The sequence below is a fragment of the Schistocerca gregaria genome, chromosome X (assembly GCF_023897955.1).
Source record: "Schistocerca gregaria isolate iqSchGreg1 chromosome X, iqSchGreg1.2, whole genome shotgun sequence".
Lineage (NCBI taxonomy): Eukaryota > Metazoa > Arthropoda > Insecta > Orthoptera > Acrididae > Schistocerca > Schistocerca gregaria.
In genome coordinates this window covers 725,248,927-725,275,286 of record NC_064931.1, presented here as the reverse complement: position 1 = coordinate 725,275,286, position 26,360 = coordinate 725,248,927, and the positions used below count along the sequence as shown (strand labels likewise).

General features: G+C 37.2%; 1 protein-coding gene across 5 annotated transcripts in view; it reads right to left on the bottom strand.

Annotated features, from left to right (window-relative positions):
* Positions 1 to 1,120: 1,120 nt before the first annotated feature.
* Positions 1,121 to 26,360, bottom strand: part of LOC126298722 (uncharacterized) — a 355,049-nt gene continuing 329,809 nt past the window's right edge. For 4 of the 5 annotated variants that reach the window (XM_049990151.1, XM_049990149.1, XM_049990150.1 and 1 more), the window contains exons 9-10: positions 20,816 to 20,958; positions 1,121 to 2,477 (exon numbers count right to left, since the gene is read on the bottom strand). In XM_049990151.1, the coding sequence (XP_049846108.1) occupies positions 2,358 to 2,477; positions 20,816 to 20,958 (263 nt within the window). In that variant the 3' untranslated portion in view covers positions 1,121 to 2,357. Of the gene's footprint in view, positions 2,478 to 20,815; positions 20,959 to 26,360 lie in introns of those variants that run through there. The other variant, XR_007552658.1, reaches the window with a different exon arrangement.

Here is a 26,360-nt window from a genome sequence, read left to right as displayed (position 1 = left end):
CAGCTGCCCATAAATCCGTACAATTACGAGGGGGTGGGATCTCTTCTGAACAGCACATTGCGAGGCATTCCAGATAAGATCAATAATGTTCTTGTTTGGGATGTCTGATGGCCAGTGGAAGTGTTTAAATTCAGAAGAGTGTTCCTGGAGTCACTCTGCAGCAATTTTGGACGTGTGTGGTGTCACATTGTCCTGCTGGAATTGCCCAAGTCTGTCGGTATGTACAATGGACATGAATGGATGCAGGTGATCAGACAGGATGCTTACATGCATGTCACCTGTCAGAGTCATATCTAAGACGTTTCAGGAGTCCCATATCACTCCATCTGCACACACCCCACTCCATTACAGAGCCTACAGGAACTTGAACAGTCCCCTGCTGACATGCAGGGTCCATGGATTTATAAGGTTGTCTCCATATCCGTACACATCCATCCGCTCAATACAATTTATAACGAGACTCATGTTTCCAGCCATCAACAGTCCAATGTCAGTGTTGATGGGCCCAGGTGAGGCATAAAGCTTTGTGTTGTGCAGTCATCCAGGGTACACAAGTGGACCTTTGGGTCCAAATGCCCATGTTGATGATGTTTTGTTGAATGGTTCACACACTGACACTTGCATATGGCCTCGCATTGCAATCTGCAACAATTTGCAGAAGGGTTGCACTTCTGTCACGTTGAGTGATTCTCTTCGGTCCTCGTTGGCCTCATTCTTACAGTATTTTTTTCCAACCACAATGATGTTCGAGATCTGGAGTTTTATCGGATCCTTGATATTTATGGTACACTCTTGAAATAGACATACAGTAAAATTCCCACTTCATTGCTACCTCAGAGATTTTGTGTCCCATTCTTTGGTGCTTCAGTCTATATGTGTTAATTTCAGAAACAACAATCACTGTTCCTTGATTTTCTATAAGTAACACATTCCAAGATCCAAATCTAAGTTTCTGTTTCTTTGCTCTCTTGTTACAGAGAATAAATCCAGTAAAAGGTTTCTTGCTAGCTTTTCCTGATGGTGATACTTACGCAGTGTGCGGATGTTAGGCCTCACACACAATTTCCAACATGGAGGATGAAGGTCAGATTTACTATCAGTGTGAAGAAATGAACAAGTATGGTATTTAATCAGGGTATTTATTTTCCGTAATTGCATTACTGTTACAAAGATATAAAAGAACAGGCAAAAACCATCTCAGACACTAATGCTTGAATAGCAACTCATATAGTAATTACTTACAAACAAAAACAACTTTTGTGTTCCACAAAATAAAATGTATCTTTTTTCTTCTGGGTTTTGCATTCAGTTGCTACAACTACAAGCTTTCCAATTATTCATGTGTATTATTTATATGTTATTTAGATGAGAGGCATGCATTGTAAGTACACTTGCTTCTTAACCTAAGGATACAATAATTCCATTAAAAAGTGAAGGACTAAACTGCTTAGAAACAAATGCTAACTTAAGTACCCAACTCAAGGCTAATATAGCTGGAATGTGTTCAATGTCTAAGAAAACACACATTTAACAGTAGAAATGTGTGTGTGTGTGTGTGTGTGTGTGTGTGTGTGTGTGTGTGTGTGTGTGTGTGTGTGTGTGTGTGAGAGAGAGAGAGAGAGAGAGAGAGAGCATATGTGAATAGACATGGCACTAACTGAAATCCTTAAGAACAACAAATTAAATCAATGATTTTAAAAGTAAGTAGAACGAACATTAGTTATTTGGTGATAATTTTTGCAGTGCCACATTTTATGCCACACTACACAACTGCACTAAGAGACATGCCACCATTTCTCAGTACCACACCTGATATTTTATAATCTTTCAGGAGATGGTTTTTCGCTGGTAATTTAGCATGAAGAACAAGTGTGTAATTCGAGCTGTGTCCCCTCTAAAATGTTTATATCTGAACAACATGAAATATTCTGATATTTCATTCTCTGTAAATTCTTCATGCGAAATTAAGAAAGAGACTGACTGATGGTTAATCAACATACAAGAATCTATCATTGACTATATGTACAATATATAAAGATTTTATATTACGTTCTTAATGTGAATGAAATGTGAAGTATTCCAGTTTCAAATAATCATTCGCCAACAGCTTTCTAATACAGGAATCAGATGTCTGATCTAACTACAAATTTTAATGCTTTTAGTAAGTCATATCGCCATTTTGGGGTGCAGTCATATAGTCTGGAAATGAAACTTGAGTTTTAAGTTTGACAAATATATATAAAGGAACTGAGGCAATCATTTAATACTCTGGGGAAAAAAAACTAATGTTTACTCTTCTCTAAACTATTTTAGAGCATATACAAAGCAACAAAGGCTAATGCTCATTTTTTGAGGCATCAGGCATTCTCTGAAAGGTCTGCTGAATCAGTTTTATTATGTAGGGCACTTTTCAGTTCCATAGCCAATTTGTATCCAAGTTCTGGTCGTCTGTCTCTTCCTTCTACCATGCTCTTAACCTGTAAAACAACAACAGATTTAATATAGCATGAAGAAAACGAAATATGAGAAGAGTAAGAAAGTTGCAAGCATTATTTTTCCTCAAGTCTGTTATTTTTGTAAACATGATTTTTTTAAATATGTACATGTTTTTTTTTCTATTTCATTCAAAGTAAATACCATCTGTGCTGTGGATAAGTTACTGTATAGCAATTATTGAAAGAGGCACATTACATGTAGTGGTGGTGTTGTCTGGTATCTAATATCATAAGAAGAAATATTAATCACTGACCCATTTTTCTGTTAACCTGAAAGGTACTAGGACATATCTAACATTTATTGGAGTGGAAGCTGTACTGGAAACCAATTACAATCTGTGAACAAAGGGACTGCACAGCCAAGCAGATGTAACTGGACCTACAACAGTGAAGTTACATAAATCTCAATTGACTTCTTTAATTTTCTCATCAGAGTAGGAAACAGTGACAAAACCAATTATCAGTGACTCTTATTTGTGTGAGAAACTGTTTTGCTGTTAAATTGGAGTCAGGCACTCAGATTCTGACATTCAATGAAGGACTAAGTAATCAAATCCTTACTGTCAAAAATGAACTAAGTAATCAAGTTGCAATCATGAATTCAAAAATTGTATCATTAGATGACAATCACAAACACAGAATCCAGAGTTCAACTTGCTGATCAAACAGGAACTGATCTGGAAATAAACTTGTGAGGTGAAATTTCTGATTTAATAAGCAATTTATATAAAAAAGTTCAATTTGTTACCATTAGTTGCAAAACAAAACTTTGCAATTGAAATGAAAATGTTGTTGGAGTCAAAAAGACCAGCAGTGAAAAAGACTACAAATGTAAGAATAGTGAATCATCTTTCAAGAATTATTTGTTTTATGTTCCAAAACAATTGCGTGATTTGCAAGAAGGTATGCTGCAAAAATTTCTTTGAGTCAGGTTGCAATGTTTTGTCTAACATGACAGTGAAAAGTTTTCGTGCATGTGGTAGTTTGCATTCTTTTGATTTGCTACAACACTGTAAAGACAATTTTATTCCTGACATGACTGACAATCTTTAAATTAAATTTGTGAGAATATGTTTCGATGAGACTGTACTATTGTTGGAGAATATGTCGTGTACACAGGATTTAATGTATCAAGATTGTGAAAACATTTTGTTAATAAATTTTGGTCAGGATCGGGACAGGTTAGAATTACAAGTTAATTCATCAATTGACCAAGCTACAGGGCCCACACAGGGGGCAAGAACGAATCTTGTAAAACAATTAAAGAAACTTGTACAATTGCACCAACTTTTTGACAAATTCACACTTTGAAGAGAAGGTTACCTGAAAATGTTCTATTGGTTTTGTGTGTTAGCTGAACAGCTTCTAAATCTCTAGTCAAGTTGTATAGGGCATTGGAAAGAAATAGCGGACCACAAAAGAAGTAACATAAACTGTAATCATAATCAACATATCAATCAGGGTGCTAAAATCACTGAGCAAGTAAACTAAGAGTCGCTCTGTTGGAGGTCCACAATGTGAGAGCAAGGAAAATTACATTTAAGACATGGACCAATAATCATGGCTGTTATACAAACCAAAATAGTAAAAGGATAAGTACACAAGAGTGGCAGGTTAATAAAATGAGAGTGGACCAAGTGTTCTGGAGTAATTTCCAGCAAAATTGGCTTGAGGAGCAAAGTAAAGAAGAAACAAAAAGTCCTAATTGTGAATTACAAGAAGGGGATCTACAAAACTTTTACAATATGGATACAACAAAATTTTTTAAGGAGATTAGTGAAGATAAATTTTGATGAGATCTTTTCTGAAAGTGAAAAGGTAATGGAACATGTGCAGAATGATAAACACATGGTAGATGAAAATACAGTTAGTATCTGTAATGTAAGTGATGTTCATCATGAAGGAGATTTCCAAGTAATGAAATAGATGAAAATGTAGATCATTTTCTTGGGTTAAATACTATTTGTAGTGCACCAACCATATTCGGCCAGAAATGCACAGATTTGTAAGTAGAATTCAGCATCACAAGCCACAGGCAACTGTAGACATTGTGACTTACAAAATGCAACATAGCTGGCAAGTGTTGTGAGGTAAGCCGTCCTGTCAAGGTGTGGACACAGCTGACTCATCACTACCTAAGCAGAAGAACATGGATGCCTTTACACACCTGCAGCTGTAGAAATGTTTAGCATATGTGCTGCAAGGCACACCAAAGCTCGAGTGAGTGTAGTCTGAAAGCATACAAATACCGAGCCATTTTGTATTACAGTCACTTTCCTTACCATCACAGTTCCACTATTACAAGGCTGTGAAGCTTGGAGAGCCATCCAGGATGTCATTCGAGAACCACAGTTTGACTATACAACAGGGTAGTCTTCCCTGAAACCATGGGAACTGGAGCTGTCACCACACCAGTCTGGAGAAGCAGTTTGCCGGCTATCAAAACAGGATAGTGGTCTGAGGTCGTTACACCAACTGCTCGCCACCTGCTTGTCAGTGCTTGTGGTGTGACCTGCACCACACTCTTGCAGCCATAGCAAGGAGGCTGCCAGGACCAGAGTTGTCACTGACAGAAGCAGTTGTGTCACGTGCCGTCACTCAGCCAAAGCTGCACCCAGTCAGAATTGCTGGATGACAAGAGACAGGAGGCCACTGGATGCCTCAGCTATGGCACTGCTACCTGTACGACATCACGGTTCGGAGCTGCAAAAAAGCTATTTGGAAACTTTTGGCTGTTTTTCTTGCACCGCACAGCATCCCCCTGCCCACTTCCGATCCCAGACTGCTACAGATTTGTTGGAGAAGAAAGAGGCTGATTCTTCGTTTTTTTTTTTTTTATCGAGTTGACAGAGGTAAGTGAAAACGTGAATGAAGTTGTAAATGAAATGTCTGAATCCATCATATGGACAAAGTCAAATGAAGCACATAGACTAGTTGGTCCAGGTATAGGGAACAAATATGTCTGTACGTTGTCTGGTTAATCTATACATTAACATTCTGAAGTTAGTAACAAGAGATTTGTGTGCAAAGTGTGGATAAATGTTGGGGAGATCTATTTAATAACTTAATTTGAGAAAAAAATGCATTTTTGTGCAAAGAACTTTATCTTGATTGAAGAAAAGAGAACTGTAATGAAATCTATGAATCATGTCACAAAAAGGCACAAATGAAGGAAGATTTGACTATATTCTTTGATAACTTGTCCAATGATAAGAATAGTGTAAGTGGCAGTGACAGTTCTTATTCAGAAATTGATTAGATGAAAAAGTTTAGTGACTTGACCAGAAGAAAGAACAAAGGTATCCAGAATAGTAAGGTTATGGAATTACCAAAGTTGAAAAGGATTTGATAGATGAAGATACTGATGCAATGATAAGTGATGAAGCAGGAAACCCATTTACTTATGTAAATTGGAGTTTATTCAGGCAGCACAATTTCTGGAATATCAGAAGCTTTGAGTAATAAAATTACAATAAGAACTACATTGAAATGGCAGTGGTAGAAAATAGGTTGTCATTTATGAAAGAGGGAAATTATGTAGTAGAAGACAATACAGAATTAGTAGAAGACAATACAGAACTAGAAGTTGAAGGAGAAGGGTTAATGAAAACTAAACATAAACAACTCTCATGGATTGGGCCTTGGGCCTGTTCCAGCTGGCCGACTGTTGTCTGCAAGGCAGTATGAGGAGCGATTTATAATGGTGGGAAATGTGATAAGCATGTTGTCAATCCTTCCACCAGGTATTGCCAGTAGATGAATCCTGATGGTGCTGTAGCTCCTTTATTCAGGGAGCTGCTCACTCAGCCTCACAAGGCCAAGTGAAGCCCGTTCCACACCTCCTTACATCAGAAAAAACCAAGGATGTATGGTGAACGGAACTTGGGTCCTTCCACACAGCGATCCAAACCATTCAGTTATGGAAATGATCACATGAACTATTGAGGAAGAGTATCTGAAACTGTGGGGGTGAATTATGAACAAAAGAATGAGCTCAAAGGTTTGTTATGGCAATATATGGACACTAGGTACTGTACCGAATTTTGAATGTGTACTGAATGTGAAACCTCATAAACCATTTTTATAAAACCATGTAATGTCCTATTTACAAGAAGACCAGCTGTTGGAAATGAGTTGCAAAAGATGTCAAGGCATGGTATAATTGAAAGAAGTTGTTGTTGTTGTTGTTGTTGTTGTGGTCTTCAGTCCTGAGACTGGTTTGATGCAGCTCTCCATGCTACTCTATCCTGTGCAAGCTTCTTCATCTCCCGATACCTACTGCAACCTACATCCTTCTGAGTCTGCTTAGTGTATTCATCTCTTGGTCTTCCTCTACGATTTTTACCCTCCATGCTGCCCTCCAATACTAAATTGGTGATCCCTTGATCCCTCAGAACATGTCCTGCCAACTGATCCCTTCTTCTGGTCAAGTTGTGCCACAAACTTCTCTTCTCCCCAATCGTATTCAACACTTCCTCATTAGTTATGTGATCTACCCATCTAATCTTCAGCATTCTTCTGTAGCACCACATTTTGAAAGCTTCTATTCTCTTCTTGCCCAAACGATTTATCGTCCATGTTTCACTTCCATACATGGCTACACTCCATACAAATACTTTCAGAAAAGACTTCGTGACACTTAAATCTATACTCGATGTTAACAAATTTCTCTTCTTCAGAAACGCTTTCCTTGCCATTGCCAGTCTACATTTTATATCCTCTCTACTTCGACCATCATCAGTTATTTTGCTCCCCAAATAGCAAAACTCCTTTACTACTTTAAGTGTCTCATTTCCTAATCTAATTCCCTCAGCATCACCCGACACAATTTGACTACATTCCATTATCCTCGTTTTGCTTTTGTTGATGTTCATCTTATATCCTCCTTTCAAGACACTGTCCATTCCATTCAACTGCTCTTCCAAGTCCTTTGCTGTCTCTGACAGAATTACAATGTCATCAGCGAACCTCAAAGTTTTTACTTCTTCTCCATGGATTTGAATACCTACTCCTAACTTTTCTTTTGTTTCCTTTACTGCTTGCTCAATATACAGATTGAATAGCATTGGGGAGAGGCTACAACCCTGTCTCACTCCCTTCCCTACCACTGCTTCCCTTTCATGTCCCTTGACTCTAATAACTGCCATCTGCTTTCTGTACAAATTGTAAATAGCCTTTCGCTCCCTGTATTTTACCCCTGCCACCTTCAGAATTTGAAAGAGAGTATTCCAGTCAACATTGTTGAAAGCTTTCTCTAAGTCTACAAATGCTAGAAATGTAGGTTTGCCTTTCCTTAATCTTTCTTCTAAGATAAGTCGTAAGGTCAGTATTGCCTCATGTGTTCCAGTATTTCTACGGAATCCAAACTGATCTTCCCCGAGGTCAGCTTCTTCTAGTTTTTCCATTCATCTGTAAAGAATTCGTGTTAGTATTTTGCAGCTGTGGCTTATTAAACTGATTGTTCGGTAATTTTCACATCTGTCAACACCTGCTTTCTTTTGGATTGGAATTATTATATTCTTCTTGAAGTCTGAGGGTATTTCGCCTGTCTCATACATCTTGCTCACCAGATGGTAGAGTTTTGTCAGGACTGGCTCTCCCAAGGCCGTCAGTAGTTCCAATGGAATGTTGTCTACTCCAGGGGCCTTGTTTCAACTCAGGTCTTTCAGTGCTCTGTCAAACTCTTCACGCAGTATCGTATCTCCCATTTCATCTTCATCTACATCCTCTTCCATTTCCATAATATTGTACTCAAGTACATTGCCCTTATATAGACCCTCTATATACTCCTTCCATCTTTCTGCTTTCCCTTCTTTGCTTAGAACTGGGTTTCCATCTGAGCTCTTGCTGTTCATACAAGTGGTTCTCTTATCTCCAAAGGTCTTCCTTTTTGCCTGCTTTATTTACTGCATTTTTATATTTCCTCCTATCATCAATTAAATTAAATATTTCTTGTGTTACCCAAGGATTTCTACTAGCCCTCGTCTTTTTACCTACTTGATCCTCTGCTGCCTTCACTACTTCATCCCTCAAAGCTACCCATTCTTCTTCTATTGTATTTCTTTCCCCCATTCTTGTCAATGCTCCCGTATGCTCTCCTTGAAACTCCGTACAACCTCTGGTTCTTTTAGTTTATCCAGGTCCCATCTCCTTAAATTCCCACCTTTTTGCAGTTTCTTCAGTTTTAATCTACAGTTCATAACCAATAGATTGTGGTCAGAGTCCACATCTGCCCCTGGAAATGTCTTACAATTTAAAACCTGGTTCCTAAATCTCTGTTGTACCATTATATAATCTATCTGATACCTTTTAGTATCTCCAGGGTTCTTCCATGTATACAACCTTCTTTCATGATTCTTAAACCAAGTGTCAGCTATGATTAAGTTGTGCTCTGTGCAAAATTCTACCAGGCGGCTTCCTCTTTCATTTCTTAGCCCCAATCCATATCCACCTACTATGTTTCCTTCTCTCCCTTTTCCTACACTCGAATTCCAGTCACCAATGTCTATTAAATTTTCATCTCCCTTCACTATCTGAATAATTTCTTTTATGTCATCATATATTTCTTCAATTTCTTCGTCACCTGCAGAGCTAGTTGGCATATAAACTTGTACTACTGTAGTAGGTGTGGGCTTCGTATCTATCTAGGGCACAATAATGCGTTCATTATGCTGTTTGTAGTAGCTTACCCGCATTCCTAATTTCCTGTTCATTATTAAACCTACTCCTGCATTACCCCTATTTGATTTTGTGTTTATAACCCTGTAGTCACCTGACCAGAAGTCTTGTTCCTCCTGCCACCGAACTTCACTAATTCCCACTATACCTAACTTTAACTCATCCATTTCCCTTTTTAAATTTTCTAACCTACCTGCCCGATTAAGGGATCTGACATTCCACGCTCCGATCCGTAGAACGCCAGTTTTCATTCTCCTGATAACGACATCCTCCTGAATAGTCCCCGCCCGGAGATCCGAATGGGGGACTATTTTACCTCCGGAATATTTTACCCAAGAGGAAGCCATCATCATTTAATCATACAGTAAAGCTGCATGCCCTCGGGAAAAATTACGGCCGTAGTTTCCTCTTGCTTTCAGCCATTCACAGTACCAGCACAGCAAGGCCGTTTTTGTTATTGTTACAAGGCCAGATCAGTCAGTCAGCCAGACTGTTGCCCTTGCAACTACTGAAAAAGCTGCTGCCCCTCTTCAGGAACCACACGTTTGTCTGGCCTCTCAACAGACACCCCTCCGTTGTGGTTGTACCAACGGTATGGCTATCTGTATCGCTGAGGCACGCAAGCCCCCCCACCAACTGCAAGGTCCATGGTTCATGGGGTTTGAAACTTGCCTTTGATTCTAAACATTTCAAAAAATCCATAGATCAGAAAATTACCATCCTGAAAATAGAAATGAGTTATTACGTAAGTTTGAGTTTATTAAGTTGATGATAAGTTTTAACACTGCATTTTTGTACAATGGTAAATTTCATCAGCATTGCATTGTGTCCTTTGGTTTAAATGTTTCTGCGGCAGAGCACATCAAAATCTTGGATCATGTTTTAAGCCATGAATTATCTTCTTAATTAACCATAAATGTTGATGACACTTTGCTTAGCAGTCACTGTTTTAATGAGCATTATTTATTATTATAAGATAATGAGCTAAAATTTTTGGACATTGTGTTACTGAAAAAGGTATATTGCCAGACTTTGACAAAATTAAAGCCATCACTGAGTTTCCAGTACCTATAAATAAGAAACAATCAAAGTCCTTCTTTGCTATGTGTGGACATTATAAAAATGCATTAGTAGTGATGTTGTCAGACCTTGACAAAATTAAAGCCTAGAAATAAGAAAGAATCAAAGTCCTTCTTTGCATTTGTGGATATTATAGGAAGTGCATTAGTAGTCGAAGTATGAATGTTCCTTTTTGCATGACTTTTTAAAAAAGAATTCTGTTTGGGTATGGGATCAAGAGCGGCAAAAAAATTTGAATTTTATAAAACGTGTCCTGTCTAACTGCAACATTGTGGACAGACTACATTTATCCTTGTGAACTTATCTATCTTGTGATGGTAGTGACTAAGGTCTTGGTGCATATCTACTTCAGATAAAACTGTGAATGAGAATGATAAACACCAGTCAATTGCTATTGCTATTAGGATGTTCCAAAAACATGAAAGAAATTACTCTAACCAGTACAAGTTGACAATGAAATTAGGTATGCTAAAGGATCTGAAAATCTACTTGTAGATGCACTGTCTCAGTTGCCTACACAAGGGGACAAAAACAGTACTGAGGAGGAGGAGGAGGAGGAGGAGGAGGAGGAGGAGGAGGAAGAAAAAAGGGATTGAAGATGAAAAAGTAGTAGGGACCTTATGTAATAACATTCATAACAACCAGAATTATGATGATAATTGAAGACTACTGACAAGTTGTGCTGGCACAAGGGATTCTGACAAAGTTGATGAATATGACAAAATACACAAGGGAATTCTACTTCGAAGAACCAGTTTAGACTCATATAACTGAAAACTGTGATGGCCATAACTATGTTGGCAGACTTATTATGGACACTCATGAAAATTACGATGTTCAAAATTGCTTATACAAGTTACAAGAAAGTATGTACTTTTACAACATGGCAAAAAGGGTCAGAAAACAATTTCAACCTGTGACAGATGTCAATTTGTGAAGGTAAGTGTAACAGAACTTGTCATGTATACATGCAGAAAATACTTCCAGAAAACCTTTTTAGGAAAGCCACAAGTGTAGCAGTGGTTCTGAAAATAGAAAAGGATTACTTTATGCACTGAAATTAGAAAAATATAACTTTATGGAGAAACTGCACTACTGAAAAGGTACACTGCTGGACAAAATTAGAGCCACTGCAGAGTTTCTGGTACCAAAACCAATGAGCAGCAATGTCTGATAATGGATAACAATTTGTCTCAATATCAAGGAAGTCACGGACTCAGAGACCAGGAATAAAAATCATTTTAATATCTGCTTATCATCTACCCAGTAATCTTGCAGGGAGTTGCCTGAGACAAACTGGTAGGTTGCGCAGGACTTAATGCACTCACAAATACGCATCCTGGAGTGAACACTTATCCAACTTTGAAGATAAGATGAACAGTTTGCAAGATTCCTTCACAAACTCTTCACCATAAATGAAATACTATCTGACTAAAAAAGTGGTTAATCTTATGGATGATCTCATTGAAATTCTGAATGTAAACCTATTTCAGCACAAGGAATAGAAGTCATTGTAAGAGAAGTAATGAAGAAACCAAGTGAAACACAAAGAAGGAGACATGCTGCTAAGGTTAAAGTAACACAGTTAAATGTAGAAGACCTGGTTTTAGGCTCTTGAGAGATAGCCAAGTTGAAGAAATTTTTTGACAGTTACGTAGATCAATTTGATATATTTACCCAAAATATAGAAAGCTGTTTGGATTAAAGACTATTACGGAACTGAAACCACACATTCGGAGTGTTTTAAAACTTGATGATTACATAAACTTAGGCTGCAATTTTTGCTATTCACCTAAAGGAAAACTTCTCATTAAAAGATCTCATCAAATGTTAATTACAGTTACTCTATTGTTTACAAACATGCTTGAATGTAGGTGTAAAGATACATTGTTCCACATTACATCAACAATTGGTGTTCTATATGGATTTTGTCATATTCAACAGAAAACCTCAGGGCACAACATACACACTTTGTACATTTTGTGTCATGGCAAGCAAGGAGGTTCAGCTGTTGTGGCACTATCCAAGCAGCCAGTATTCGATTTCTGGCTACGCCAGAGATTTTCTTCACTTGTGGACTGGGTGTTGTGTTCTCTTCATCATCATTTCATCCTCATCAACCAACATGTAAGTCATTGAAGTGGCGTCAAGTAAAAAAGACTTGCATGCACCTTGTAACCGATCCGTCCGACATGAGGCCCTGGTCACACACACATTTCGCATTACTATATCCTGTCAGTCTACTTACGTTAATTCCTTCTATAAATACTATTTTTTCTATTAGTTAGTAATTCTTAATTATGTTAATTTATGCTCAGATGTGCACTATTTTATTACAAAACATAAAAGCATACATGAAATTACAAAAATTGAGAAAGATACACATTACATCTTTCTACTGAGAGACCCACGTACCGCTGAATAGAATTTTGAATATCCAAATGTTATGAAGCTACTACGATTTTACTGCATTATGAACACTAGTGATTTTCTGATCCTTTTAATGAAATAGAGATGACATTTATTATTACCTTGAACATTAAATATAAAATATTTGTCTATACTCTGTGAGATATTAGGAAATGGGATCTGCCATCTGTAACTTGATCTTGACGCTATGTGATTACATGCTCTTGACTCTGCTGTATAAAAATACGTACATTACATTCACTTTGAAATATTTATGAACTACATTGATTGAATATTACTGTTGTATGTGAGGGACTGTAGAAAGTACAGTTAATGAGATTTACAGTTTTTACTTGAACCTGTTATTACTTGTATTTTCAATATTTTCACTATGTGCTGATATGATATGTCAGTGTATTTAGTTACATGGTATATGCTTTATTTTGTGTAGGCCTTTTTATATTTTCTCATCAACTGGTATACTTCTATTCTCATTGTCTATGGGACAGCTTGTATTTTCTCTTTATCTCAATCAAAACACTGATCATAGATATAGGGTAAAAAATTAATATCATTAGCTTTACAAAATGTCTTGAGATGTCAATTATTCATGCATAACTATCTTCTTATGATACTTACAAATCTTTTGATTTGTCACTGTTATTTGTTTATTTTGTACAGTCGCCGGTCTTTTTACCTGCACCTGGGTCTTGATTTAATATATTATGATGTGTACTTTAAAATAATATTTATGTTAACTTACTAGATGGAAGTAAGGATGTCAGAAACTTAAAATAAATTAGTAATGAATGACAAACTTTATGGGGAAAGAACAAAAGTTTTGTTAAAACTAGTGAGACAATTGTCATGATAATGTTCTTTAAGAAGTGTTACATTGATAGTTGGAAAAAAACTGTAAAATTAGGGAGAAAATGTTCTTTCAAGTCAGACGACATAGTGTGACGAATGGAAATCATCAAATGAAGTAAATACGAATGTTCTCGTCATGATCTCATTACAGCAAAGATGAATATTTAAGTTGCAATATTTATGATACTCTAATGGATGGTTATGTAGTGAATATTAATGTGGTAATTTCATGATGTTCTCAGGTAATTGTAAGAAGTGAGGAATATAATGGAACATATGGATTTTTTATGAATTATTATGTGCTAGAGTTTAGAGCTCTGTTATAATGATGAGGATGTTTAAACTTAAAATGTTATATGGATGAATATTGTGTGATAATGATGAGGACAGATGTTGCAATGAATTGCACTGTATTGATTAAATTACGTGGAATGTAATCACAGAGAAGTAATGGCAATATTGTAACCAGATAAAGGTCTCTTCATTGATGAGAGAAAATGTAGTAGGCTGACTGTACTTCTGACGGTACTATAAGGGAAAAGAATTGTACTGCACAGGTGAGTGTGTTTACATCGTCCATCCAAGACTCAGGTCTCAGCAGTGAGTTTACATTTCACGGAATGTGGTTGCAGCTGTAGCAGTTATAAAGTTAAGTACTGTCAAAGTTATTTGTGCACTGTATTCGAATATTAAATTCAGTAGTTTTCAATCATTTATCCAAATATTAACATTTTGTTTACATTTCGCAGAGTGCAGCTGCAGATGTAGCGGTTCGTTCTGACAAAGTTGTTTGTGCACTGTTATACAGTTATTAAATTTAGTTATTTTCAACAGTGTCTCATGGTGTTTGTGGCGAAATAATGGTTTAATAAACTTTTGGAAATGTTCACAAATTGTGTTTTTTAGAGTTGTCTGTGTGATGAAGTCGTTTAGCAAATTACGTGCAGTAGTTTTCAGCTGATGTTTCTTGTTGTTTGTACATTTCAGTAAGGTTTTTATTCACTGTTTTCATTTCATTGAGTGTTCCAGTGGCAGCTTGAATTTTTGGTTTTAGGTAAGAAATTGTGTGATGTTTGTGTGGTATTGGTATAAGTTGTGGTTTGGTAGTATTAATTAAAGTTGTTGCTTTCTCAGTATAGAGATAATTTCGAGGCCACAGTTTTTAGTTCTTTAAATAGTTTTACTGTTGTAATTGAACTCAGGTAATGCAGACATTTAGATTTTTCAGTAGCTGTTAAAACTTTACCATGAGTGAGAAGTAGGTTTGCGAGTAGTGGGTTACATTGTGGGATCTGTTCAAAAAATTTCACTGGGGGAGGGGGGGATGCAGTGGGAAAGCCAGTGGGCATTCTAGCGAGATTCTCTCCTGGGAATGCAGAATCTGTAACGGAAATAAGTTGATAGAGGAGCAGAAGTGTAAGATCTGTGCCCTTCAAGTCAGTTACAAGACACAAAGGAGGAACTAGATACGTTGAGGAGGATGAAGGGTGCTGAGTAATGTGAACTGGCAGTTGGTGAGGAGGCAGCTAGGAGGAGGAGATATTCAGACAGTTGTACTTTGCATATATGCAATGGACTTGGACAGAGGTCCAACTGTCAGTGTTGAGTGGAGAGGAGCCTCTTGTAGCTGTAGGTGTGGGAAACATGCAGTAGTCCTCAGCAGTCAGGAAACCTAAGTTAGTTGCAAATTCTAACAGAAAGAAAAAGGTTCTCTTGCTAGGTAGTTCACACAGTAGAGGTGAGGGCCAGCAGTTGCAGGAAATGTTGGGGAGTGAGTAACAGGTCACCAGTATTGTGAATCTTTGTGCAGGGTTGAGTGACAGCATGTAGGAATTTTATGAAAGAGGATCAGGTAGTGACTGTGGATGGAGCAGGGAGTAATCTTGATAGGGTAAGGGAATACAATGTAGGTGGTGACCTGGTAAAGATAGCTACTCAAACTGGTGACACAAATGTGCATTTCGGGCAACTGTTTCAGTGTCATGATCAGCCTCATCTTTGCTGCTGTTACATGTGTTAACATGTGGCTGAAGGAAGGCACTGATGGTGGAGGGCATGGCTCACATTGCAGTGGTACCAGTTGAGTCTATTGATAGATTGGGTTTTACTAGGCATGGCTTGCACCTCAATGGGTATGGAAAGGGGAGTCTGCAAAGCATACAGGTGACAGTGTAGTAGTAGTAGTAGGTGGTGGTGGTGGTGGTGAGATCACTCATGGAAAATTTGATGTAGTGTTTGAGGAAGTTCCTCTGATGAAGGAATCACCTTTATAGGAGGTCAGGTCTCCAAGTAGAGAAGGAATTAGCATATTTCATCAAAATGTAAAAGGTATTAGAGATAAAGTTAGTGAACTGCTTATAGATGTTGACTCTGGCACTATTGGTATATAGGAGCACCACTTAAATAATTTGAAAATTCAGAGGCTTCCTTTATCAAGATACAGATTAGCTGGCTGTTTTTCAAGGAGTTCTTTGTGGAGTGTGGGAGTGGCCTTAAAAAACAGTATCCCATTTGAGTCCGTAGACATATCATGGCACTGCACTAAACAGATAATTGAATGTTGTGCAGGGGCAGTTGAATTTAATGAATCTAAACTTCTAACTGTTGTTGTTTATAGGTCCCCTAACTCTGACTTCAGAGCATTTCTGCTCAAGCTAGAGAAGGTTCTTGTTTCACTTTATGGGAAGTAACAAAAATTTGTTATGTGTGGTGATTTCAATATTAATTTTTTATATGACTGTGCAAGAAGAAGGATGCTGGTAGATCTCTGAAACTCATATGTATGTTTCCAACCAGGGTGCAGGGAACAGTAGCACAGCCATAGACAATTTTTTTTTTTTTCAGTCTTCATTATTAGATGGGCATTCTGTTAGTAAAAGGGTGAATGGCCTTTCAGACCATGATGCACAAATTTTAACACTAAAAGGCATTTGTACTCAAACAAACATTATATATAATTACAAACTTCGTAGCAAAGCTAATCCAATGGCAATAGAGAATTTTTTTAAAACTCATTAAGGAACAAGAATGGCAGGATGTTTATAGTGCCAATAACATTGATGACAAATCTAATGCTTTCCTTAACACATTCCTCTTGTCTTTGAGAGTTGTTTTCCATTAGAACTTTCTAAACAGGGTACCAGCGGTAAAAGGCAGCCTGGGTGGTTGACTAGTGAGATAAGAATATCATGTAGAACAAAGCAGAAATTATATATAAATGTTAGAAGTAATCCCCATGAAGCTATAGTAGCGCATTGCAAACAGTATTGTATGATGATTAAAAATGTTACTAGGAAGGCAAAGAGTAAGTGATATACAAACAGAATAGATAATTCACAGATTAAAATTAAAACTATATGGTCAGTTATAAAGGAAGTGCGTGGTCAGCAGCACAAGGTCAACGATATAAAGTCAGTTAGTAGTAAATAAATTTCTATTACTCATAAGTCAGATATATGTACAGTATTTAACAATAATTTTCTGAACATTGCTGGTGAATTAAATAAAAACTTAGTTTCTACAGGTAATCATATAACCCTCTTGGAAAACACTTTTCTGAGATTGATGTCTGAAATACTCTTCTGTGATACTGACAAGGGGGAGATTCAGTCAATAACTAAATCACTGAAAACTAAGGACTCTTATGGATATGATGGAGTGCCCACCAGAATACTGAAGTATTGTGCTGCACATGATAGCTCTGTACTTAGCTATATTTGTAATTTTTCCTTTATGAATGGTAAGTTTCCTGAATGATTAAAGTATTCAGTAGTAAAGCTGCTTTAGAATGAGGGAGAAAGAGATAACATAGAAAATTTAGGACCTATTTCTATGCTATCATTATTTGGTGAAGTTACTGGAAAGGCTGTGTATAAGGATACTTGATTATTTTGTATCATATAAGTTCCTATCATATGTACATGTTGGCTTTAGAAGTGGTTTAATAACTGCAAATGCTATATTCTCTTTTCTCTGTCAGTACTGGATGGATGAAACAAAAGGTTTCAAACGCTAGGCATATTTGATTGTGTCGATCACAAAATCTTCCTCCAGAAGATGGACCGTTATGGATTTCGGGGAATAGCTGACAATTGGTTAACCTCTTACTTTAACAACAGACAGCAAAAGATCATTATTCACAGTGTTGGGAATGGCTGTGATGTAGGGTCTGAGCGGGCACAGTAAAATGAGGGGTGCCCCAGGGCTCAGTGTAGGGGCCACTCCTGTTCCTTATATGCCTTCTAGTATCACAGGTAAATGTAAAATATTTCTGTTTGCTAATGACACTAGTTTGGAAGTAAAGGATGTTATGTGCAACACTGGCTCTGTTTCAAATAGTGCAGTTTATGACTTAAGTTCATGGTTTGCAGAAAATAAATTAATGGTAAATCACAGTACCACTCAGTTTTTACAGTTTCTAACATGCAATTCAACATAAATATGATTAATGAAAGTGAACAGTTCAAATTTCTAGGTGTTCAGATAGATAGTAAACTGTCATGGAAAGCCCAAGATCAGGACCTTGACTAAAATTTTATGCTGCCATTTTTACTATTCAAATGGTATCTGAAGTAAGTGATTGTTCGACGGAAAAATTAATCTACTTTGCTTATTTGCATTCACTTATATCATATAGTATTATATTTTGGGGTAACTCTTCCCATTCTCAAAGGATATTTTTGGGTCAGAGATAGACAGTTCGGACAATAAGAGGTGTATGTTCGTGAATCTCTTGTCGACCCCTGTTCACTAGTCTGGGTATTCTGACATTGGCCTAATATATATATATATATATATATATATATATATATATATATATATATATATATATATATAGAAAGAACTTCCACATGGGAAAAATATATTAAAAACAAAGATTCCAAGACTTACCAAGCGGGAAAGCGCCGGCAGACAGGCACATGAACAAAACAGACAAACACACACACAGAATTACGAGCTTTCGCAACTGGCAGTTGCTTCGTCAGGAAATAAAATAGACGAAGCAACTGCCAGTTGCGAAAGCTCGTAATTCTGTGTGTGTGTGTGTTTTGTTCATGTGCCTGTCTGCTGGCACTTTCCCGCTTGGTAAGTCTTGGAATCTTTGTTTTTAATATTCCTTAATGCCATTTCTTGTTAAGAATATCAGCTTATTCCCAAGAATTAGCAGCTTTCACTCAGTTAATACTAGACAGAAATCCAATCTGCATCTGGATCGCACTTCCATGAATCTTGTGCAGAAAGGTGTGCAGTATACTTCTGCATCCATTTTCAAGAAGCTATGACAAGAATTCAAAAGTCTTAGCAGTAATCCATGTGCTTTCAAATCAAAACTGAAGAGATTCCTCATGGGTCACTCCTTCTATTCCGTTGAGGAGTTCCATGAAAAATTAAGCTGATTCCTATGTCATATTGTTGATTGCATTTACTTCATATTATGGCTTGTCTTTTTTTGGGTCTATAAACATTTTATTTTATCTGCTATTACTTTTATGTGGTACTTTCATGTACTGACACATTCCATGACCTTGGAGATTTGCTGCTCAATTTTGTCCTATGGAACTAGACATGTAACATAAAAAAATCTGATAATTTAACTGTGACAAATATGTGTGATACTGTGTTAAAGGGAACAGTTTGAAAAAACAACTAATAATGTTAAAATCCTGAAACAAATTGTGGCAAATATAAATGATGATTATAATGAAGAATGTAGGAAAAGGTATGTGGGAGTGATATTACTGAAAAATATGAAAAAGCTTTGCTAAATTAAATTTACTGTACATGAACAGATTACACATATGTAGAATGACACACTTAAATTATTAGAAGTCATATTACGACATATTTCAGTGACCTGCTATGGTTCTTTCCACTTATCTGTTAGTGTTCATACCAACTTTTGACATTTTGTGATGCTATTTTGTTGTATATAGAATGTATGTGTACTTGTAGTTGTTATTTGAACATGCAGTACAATATATTTTAACGATATTTCTTGCTTGATATAGGTACTTATCAACATTGATTAATACTGACACTTGTACACGTGTTGAATGTCTGGTACATAATGTAGAAATGTAATAATCTGCTATACAGCAAATGATTTGAGTGTCCACTCAGTTGTGATTGCGTTTGTCAAATAGATAAATAACGTTGAACATCCACTAAATTGTGACTGCATTTGTCAAACAGGCAGATAATGTTGAAGATGGCCATTCCTTGACACATGAAAATATGTTAGGAACAGTTAGATGAAGGTTAGGAAGGTTAGATGAAACTTAGTTGTGGGCAGCAAATCCCACAAAATACTAATGTAAAGAATGTTCAATGCTGTATTGCATAGATTAAAATTAGCTGTTGAATTATGGACAATTTAGCAAAAGGTGTAAACCTAACAGAGTGCTGTAAAGGAAATTAATTATGATTTATCTTAGACTACCTAACTTCATATATGAAACTTGCTTTAGTGTAATAATTAATAAAACAATGTGTGTCTTCCTGTTGATTAAGTTGTTTACTGTTAAGAAGTCTCACTTCAAATTCTATACCCTGTTTGTCTAGCAATTTTTAACACTACCATTTCAGTTACTTGTTTTTATTATGTGTATATTTTGTCATGTGATAGGGAACTGTGACTCTGTGTAGAACAATTTGTTGGTGACTTGACAAAGTAAAATACTATTACAATTATACTTGATTGGATGGACATTATGATGGAGTTTTAATGAAGGAAAAGACAACAGAATGAAGGTTAATGACCATGATGGTTGGTAAAGGAGCAATCAGAAGAACCAGTTATGAGTGAAGACAAGAATACATCTGCTGTAAACATTTGCACTTCTAATGTACTAAAGAATTTTTTAAGGTAGGGAGGACTTGTTGGACTTTGTAGCTTGGTGAGCAATTAAAAATAATAGTGATGTGGAAGTTCTATTAGTACTGCAATCAGTAATCAGAGAAATTAAGAATACAGAAGATATGATGATGAAACTGTTTTGTTTGGTAGTTAATGACAGTACTGGAAGTAGTACCTTTTCTACATACAAGCAAAACCTCCAGACATTGTTGTACCCCTGGGAAGAGTTAACGAAGTCAACATCACGAGAATCATTTCCCAGTTTCATTCAAAATAACTAACATCCATGCTGTGGACAAGTTACTATATTGACACTATTGATGGAGGCATGTTACAACAGGAAACATGTTAATAAAAGAAGGGGAGGAGGTAGGTTGTTACCCTGATGACCTAATGTTCCATATAAAAAATATTCAGTAAAACTCACCTGAGTAGAGTTAACAATGACACCATTGTTTGATGTGACTGTGTTTCTAGTCTTCTCAATATCTCTCAGATCAACTCCACGACAACAGTCATCAATCAGAATAGTTCGGTATCCAATAGCTAACGAATCAGCGGCTGTTGCCCCTTTAACACAGAAAGGTAAACATTTCGCTAAAAATGTGATTAACTGAGAAGTAAATAGGTGACTTCTCAAAAGACAAATCAATAAACAAATGAGAACTTCCCTATCAAATATTTGTAGAACTCCAACAAACACATGTCTGCTAAATGTATCCAAAATTAATAACAAAGGAAAATATTTCAATTACTGGAAATGTTTAAGCCTTGCATTTGCTCCTAATAACATACTGTACAATTGATGAGATAAATACTGAAGTGTTCTCTCTTCAAATTCAATTGTCCTAGAGAACAAATGCCATAAACATCCACTATGATCAATGATGATAAAGTCCTGTACAATACTTAACACATTAGTCATTACTGCAGTTTTTGTACCTGCAGTTCTTCAGGTGAAAACTGCTGTATCAAGCAGCAGAAATAGGCTACACAATATGACTGATATAGTTCATTATGAAACAAAACATTTGCATAGCAATATGAAAATTGTCATTAGGTTATATTTTTTCCAAATTTTAAAGTTCATAAAAATAAATTGAAGTCTTATGTATATTATTTGCTGTCATTTTCATTATATCAAATTGCTTTGGCACATGTTCACACTTGGATGTCGGGGAAGTTTTGAAAAGTGTAAGAATGTCCTCAAGGTGTATATTTTCTTTAACTGACAAGCTCTCACATTCACATTCAACATAAGGTGTACTAACTGATTGTTACTGTCTTCACTATAATGATAAGTACCACTGTCACTGACACTGAAATGTTAAAGTTGGTTCTTTAATTATTTTCACTTTATTATCTCCTGTGCTAATTCTATTTATTATGCCAAAAAGTAGAAAAGAAGGAAGAAATTAAACTGCAGGTGACATCAGGCAGATGTGATGACTCAGGTATGCAGCAGAAAGAAACAATGAACACTGAAGGTTGATTGCATACACGAGCATACGTTGCTACAATGGTACCAATCACCGGGCACAAGTTACACATTGAGCAAGATGTCAACTGAGAGAGAGAGAGAGAGAGAGAGAGAGAGAGAGAGAGAGAGAGAGAGAGAGAGAGAGAGAGAGATATTAATTAACTCTTGTTACATAAAGCAACAAGCTTTATCTTGGATGGAATAACACCTTTCAGAGACTTAGCTGTGCAGTTAAAGCGGCTGTAACAAACCGTGAAGCAAACACAGCAGAATGAGGCCTGCCAAAACTAGTAAGGAGCAGACCATGTTCAGGCACAACGAACAGTCTCACATCATCACCTCCTGCCCAACTCCATAAATATTGCAGTTCTCCAGCTCTGAATTCAGTTGCTCATTTGGATGAATGGTGTTCATACCGAAGCACTCGGTTCAATAATTATTGTAGTGTAGTGACATCCATGTATTAGATGTTCCAGCACTTCTCGTGAACATACTGCTTGCTGTTACCAAGATGATAACATCCAAGTAACCATGACCTGCTGCTTGTGGGACTTCACATTGTCTGCCACTTACCACATCACCAATGTGACTGAGGGTACCATTATGCTTATCACACTAATATCATCATCACATCTGGGTGAGAGGGTCATCCTGTGCCTCTGTTCCTAATCACGCTGCAGGCACTTCCAGATGCCTAGAGCCTACCTGCATGGTGTGGTCATGATCAACTGATTAAATGACTTCTGATAATGCTGTTAGTTATTACTCTCATGTTCCATCGATCATTTTGCACGATAAATCGTCATGATGTCGAATGAGTCATTTTACATTAATATTGCAAATTAATTTGTACATCTATCTGTACCCTAAACATCACCATATAATTATTCCCCCCCCCCCCCCCCCCTCCTCCTCCTGAAATGAAAACAAGATATACAGACTGAGTCAGCAATTCCTACCCACCACCTTTTACAAATAACAAACATAGAAATTCTTCTACAGAACATTAGTTGTCAAGGATAAACTTTTTCAATTTACTTTCAAATTTTACCTTGCTGGCTGTTAGACATTATATGTCACTGGGTAAGTGGTCAAAAATTTTCACTGCACAATTGTGCACCCCTTTCTGTGCTAAAGACAACCTTAATGTTGAATAATGAATGTCATTTTTCCTTCTATTATTGTAATTATGTACCTCATTATTTCTTTTGAACTGGAGTGGATTATTTACAACAAACTTCATGAGGGAATAAATATACTGTGAAACAGTTGTCAGTATGCCTAACTCCTTAAACAGATGTCTACAAGATGATCATGGGTGAGCACCACATATTATTGTTACAGCATGTTTTTGGGCAATGAAGACCTTCTTTCTTAAAGATGAGTAACCCCAGAACATTATTCCATATGACATTACTCAATGGAAATAAGCAAAATACGTCAATTTACTGATTTCTCTCTCCCCAAAATTTGCTATGATTCTAAGTGCAAACGTGGCTGAACTCAGTTGTTTTAGGAGTTCCAAACTGTGTTTTTCCCATCAATATGGACACCTAAGAATTCTGAAGTTTCCGCCCTAGGTATTATTCAATCACCATGTGTTACACTTATTGCAGTACCCCTAGAGGTGCAGAACTGAATATGACGTGTGTCTGTAAAATTCAGGGTGAGGCCATTCACAGAAAACCAGTCAATGATACTTTTGAGAGCTTTTTTCACTAAATGTTCTATGTCTGTATGTATACTGGGGGTGATTACAATACTGGTGTCATCTGCAAACAGAACTAATTCTGCTTGTTGTACATTAGACGGTAGATCATTTACTTATATGAGAAACAGTAGTGGACCTAAGATTGAGCCTTGGGGAACCCCGTATGTGATTTCTCCCCAGTCAGAATTATGTCCCTGGATTCTGTTAGTTGAATTACTACTACATCCCAATGAGCCACTGTGGGTCATCATCATCTTCTGGAGCAGGATCAAGGATGCCTCTGTTCTTGGTCATCAATGCAGGCACTACCGGTGCCAAGAGTCTACCTGTATGGTGTGGTCACAATCAGCTGAGTACATGACTTCTGACAGTGCAGAACATCCCCAATGGGCCACTGTGGGTCATTATCATCTTCTGAAGCAGGATCAAGGAGGCTCTACCACAGTGTGGGAGCATAATTTCAAGCTATGTCTTCGTCCGCAGACTAACAGCCCCCACCACTTCCACCAAAATGTTGGTACAGTGCCCTTGGCAGCCAGCTGAGCTGACAAATGGAGTCAGCGGGATTTCACCGTGTCACTGGCATGAGATGTCAGTCAAGGCTGACAAGAAGATGCAGAACTATAAATGTGAATGAATAAATGTTAACTTGCTAACCTTGCTTTACTAGTGCCAAAAGACACTTCACAGGTTTCACAACATCATTCAGATAACACAGAGGTTTCTGTGCTTGGAACTCCTACAATTTAGAGTCAGAAGTAGTTCTTCGGTGAGGTCTATGCAACATTGATGTCCTGGAGTGATTGATGAACCATGGAAATGATGTTGCAGTGTCAGCAAGAGCTATCTGACATCTCAGTCTCCACAAGCTTCAGCTACAACCACAATGTGCTTAATCTGAAGAACATTTTCTACTGGCCCTTTTATACTGTCGTTTTGTTATGGTCATAACTGGACGTACAGATTGGCATGCAATGTGGAAAGTGACTTTTGTCAAACCTGAAGAACCGGTAGATCTTGTCACGATTTAGAGGTAATTGTAGGGAAATTTATTTGGTACCTGTGAGATGTGAAAGCTTTAGTTTAATTGGACATTGTGTAGCATAAGGTAGAATGGAACCAGTAACTTGCTCCAGATGTTATGGTCATGCAGCGCATGACTGTTGGGCAACGATCAGGCATAAAGATTACTCAAGACTATTTGTATACGTTTTGGGTGTGATTATGACTATTGATTTTTGCTATTGCTTTCAAACGGGGAAGTGTTTAGTTCATATTAGTCTTTCAAGTGCAAAAGTAGTAATACACTGCACAGAGATGCTGGAAAGACTGTCAGCTAATACAAATAATACTGTAGCCATTCCAATGGAGTAGGCATCAAAATTGCGAGAGGATAATACTCAGCAGAGGTTGATTACTGATGAGTTACGCAGGCAACTAGAAGTCAGGTTCAGATGATGTTAAGGCAACAGTGAGCGTACCCTCCTCCTCCACAGATCCTTCAGTAGCTAACCTAATAACACCCTTCTCTGGTAAAACAACAGAGGACATGGCAGTGTTCATAAATGGTGTTTTAGCCACAGCCAAACTGAGTAATTGTTTAGATGAAACGATTTTGCATATGGCCAATGTACTTCTAACGGGTGAGGCTAAAACATATGTGATGTAGCAGGAAACACTTAACAAAACTCACACATTTGAACAATTAGCAGACAGTTTATGGCAGATATATTGCAAACTGAACAGCACTAGATTTCTTATAGAGAAATTGAGCAGATTAGTGCAGAAGGCTAGTTAAAGCGTCAAAGCCTTTTCTGACAGAATTTGAAAACTGAATGTGCAGAAATTTGAGTTGACACAAAATCCAGAAGCAGATCCACTCATGCACAGAGAAGTGGAAAATAGGGCTCCAGACATTTTTCTATGGGGAATTCCAACAGAATTTACACATAGAATCAGTAGAGGATATCTGGATGATTTATTGCAGCAGTTTGCTTTGTCACACACAGTAAATTGACACTGCTTCTGAAAAAGAATGTTACTAATGTGGGAAAGGGGGTCATCTGAAGGCACAACGTCGCCAGCCACAGTGTTATGGCTGTGAACGCTTTGGCCACAAGGAAACAAATGCAGAAACAAGAAACAGGTTAAGTGAAACAAACAGAAGCAGGAGTTAAAATACAAGTGGGAATGTTTTGTCCATCAGGAAACATTCCCAGTAAACCATAATCTGCAAATACATGCACAAAAATGGTTTGCTGCTTAATGGGCTTAGTCAACACATGTGTAGGTCATTAGTCTAGACCTCGTAGACAGGAGCACAAACATTCCAAGGTACAGATTATGTGGAGTAGGAATTAATGACATGGAATCAATTGAGACAACACGGCTCAACTTTAAGGTAGGAACTAAAGAGTTATGTGAGCACATGTAAGTGTTCCCAACTCTCAGACAGGGACATCGTGTAGTTCTCAGACTTGACTTCCTGGACAGACATCATGTCAGAGTTAATGTTTGGTAATGTGGGGTTGAACTTAAAAGGGGATTCATTTTCAGTGGGTGTAACAACTGCCAATGTTCCTATATTGCAAGGTACACTGACTTCTAAGATATCACCAACCACCAAATGAACTGTGAAGAGGTGCATTAAAGACAGTTTGGCACGAGAAGGTACTTGCAGGTACAGGCAAGTCAATTTGGGTAACAATGTATGTTGACTTAACACAAAGGGTATTATGTGTGGTTGAGCCCTTGCAGAAGATGAGGCATTAGATGGAAGGA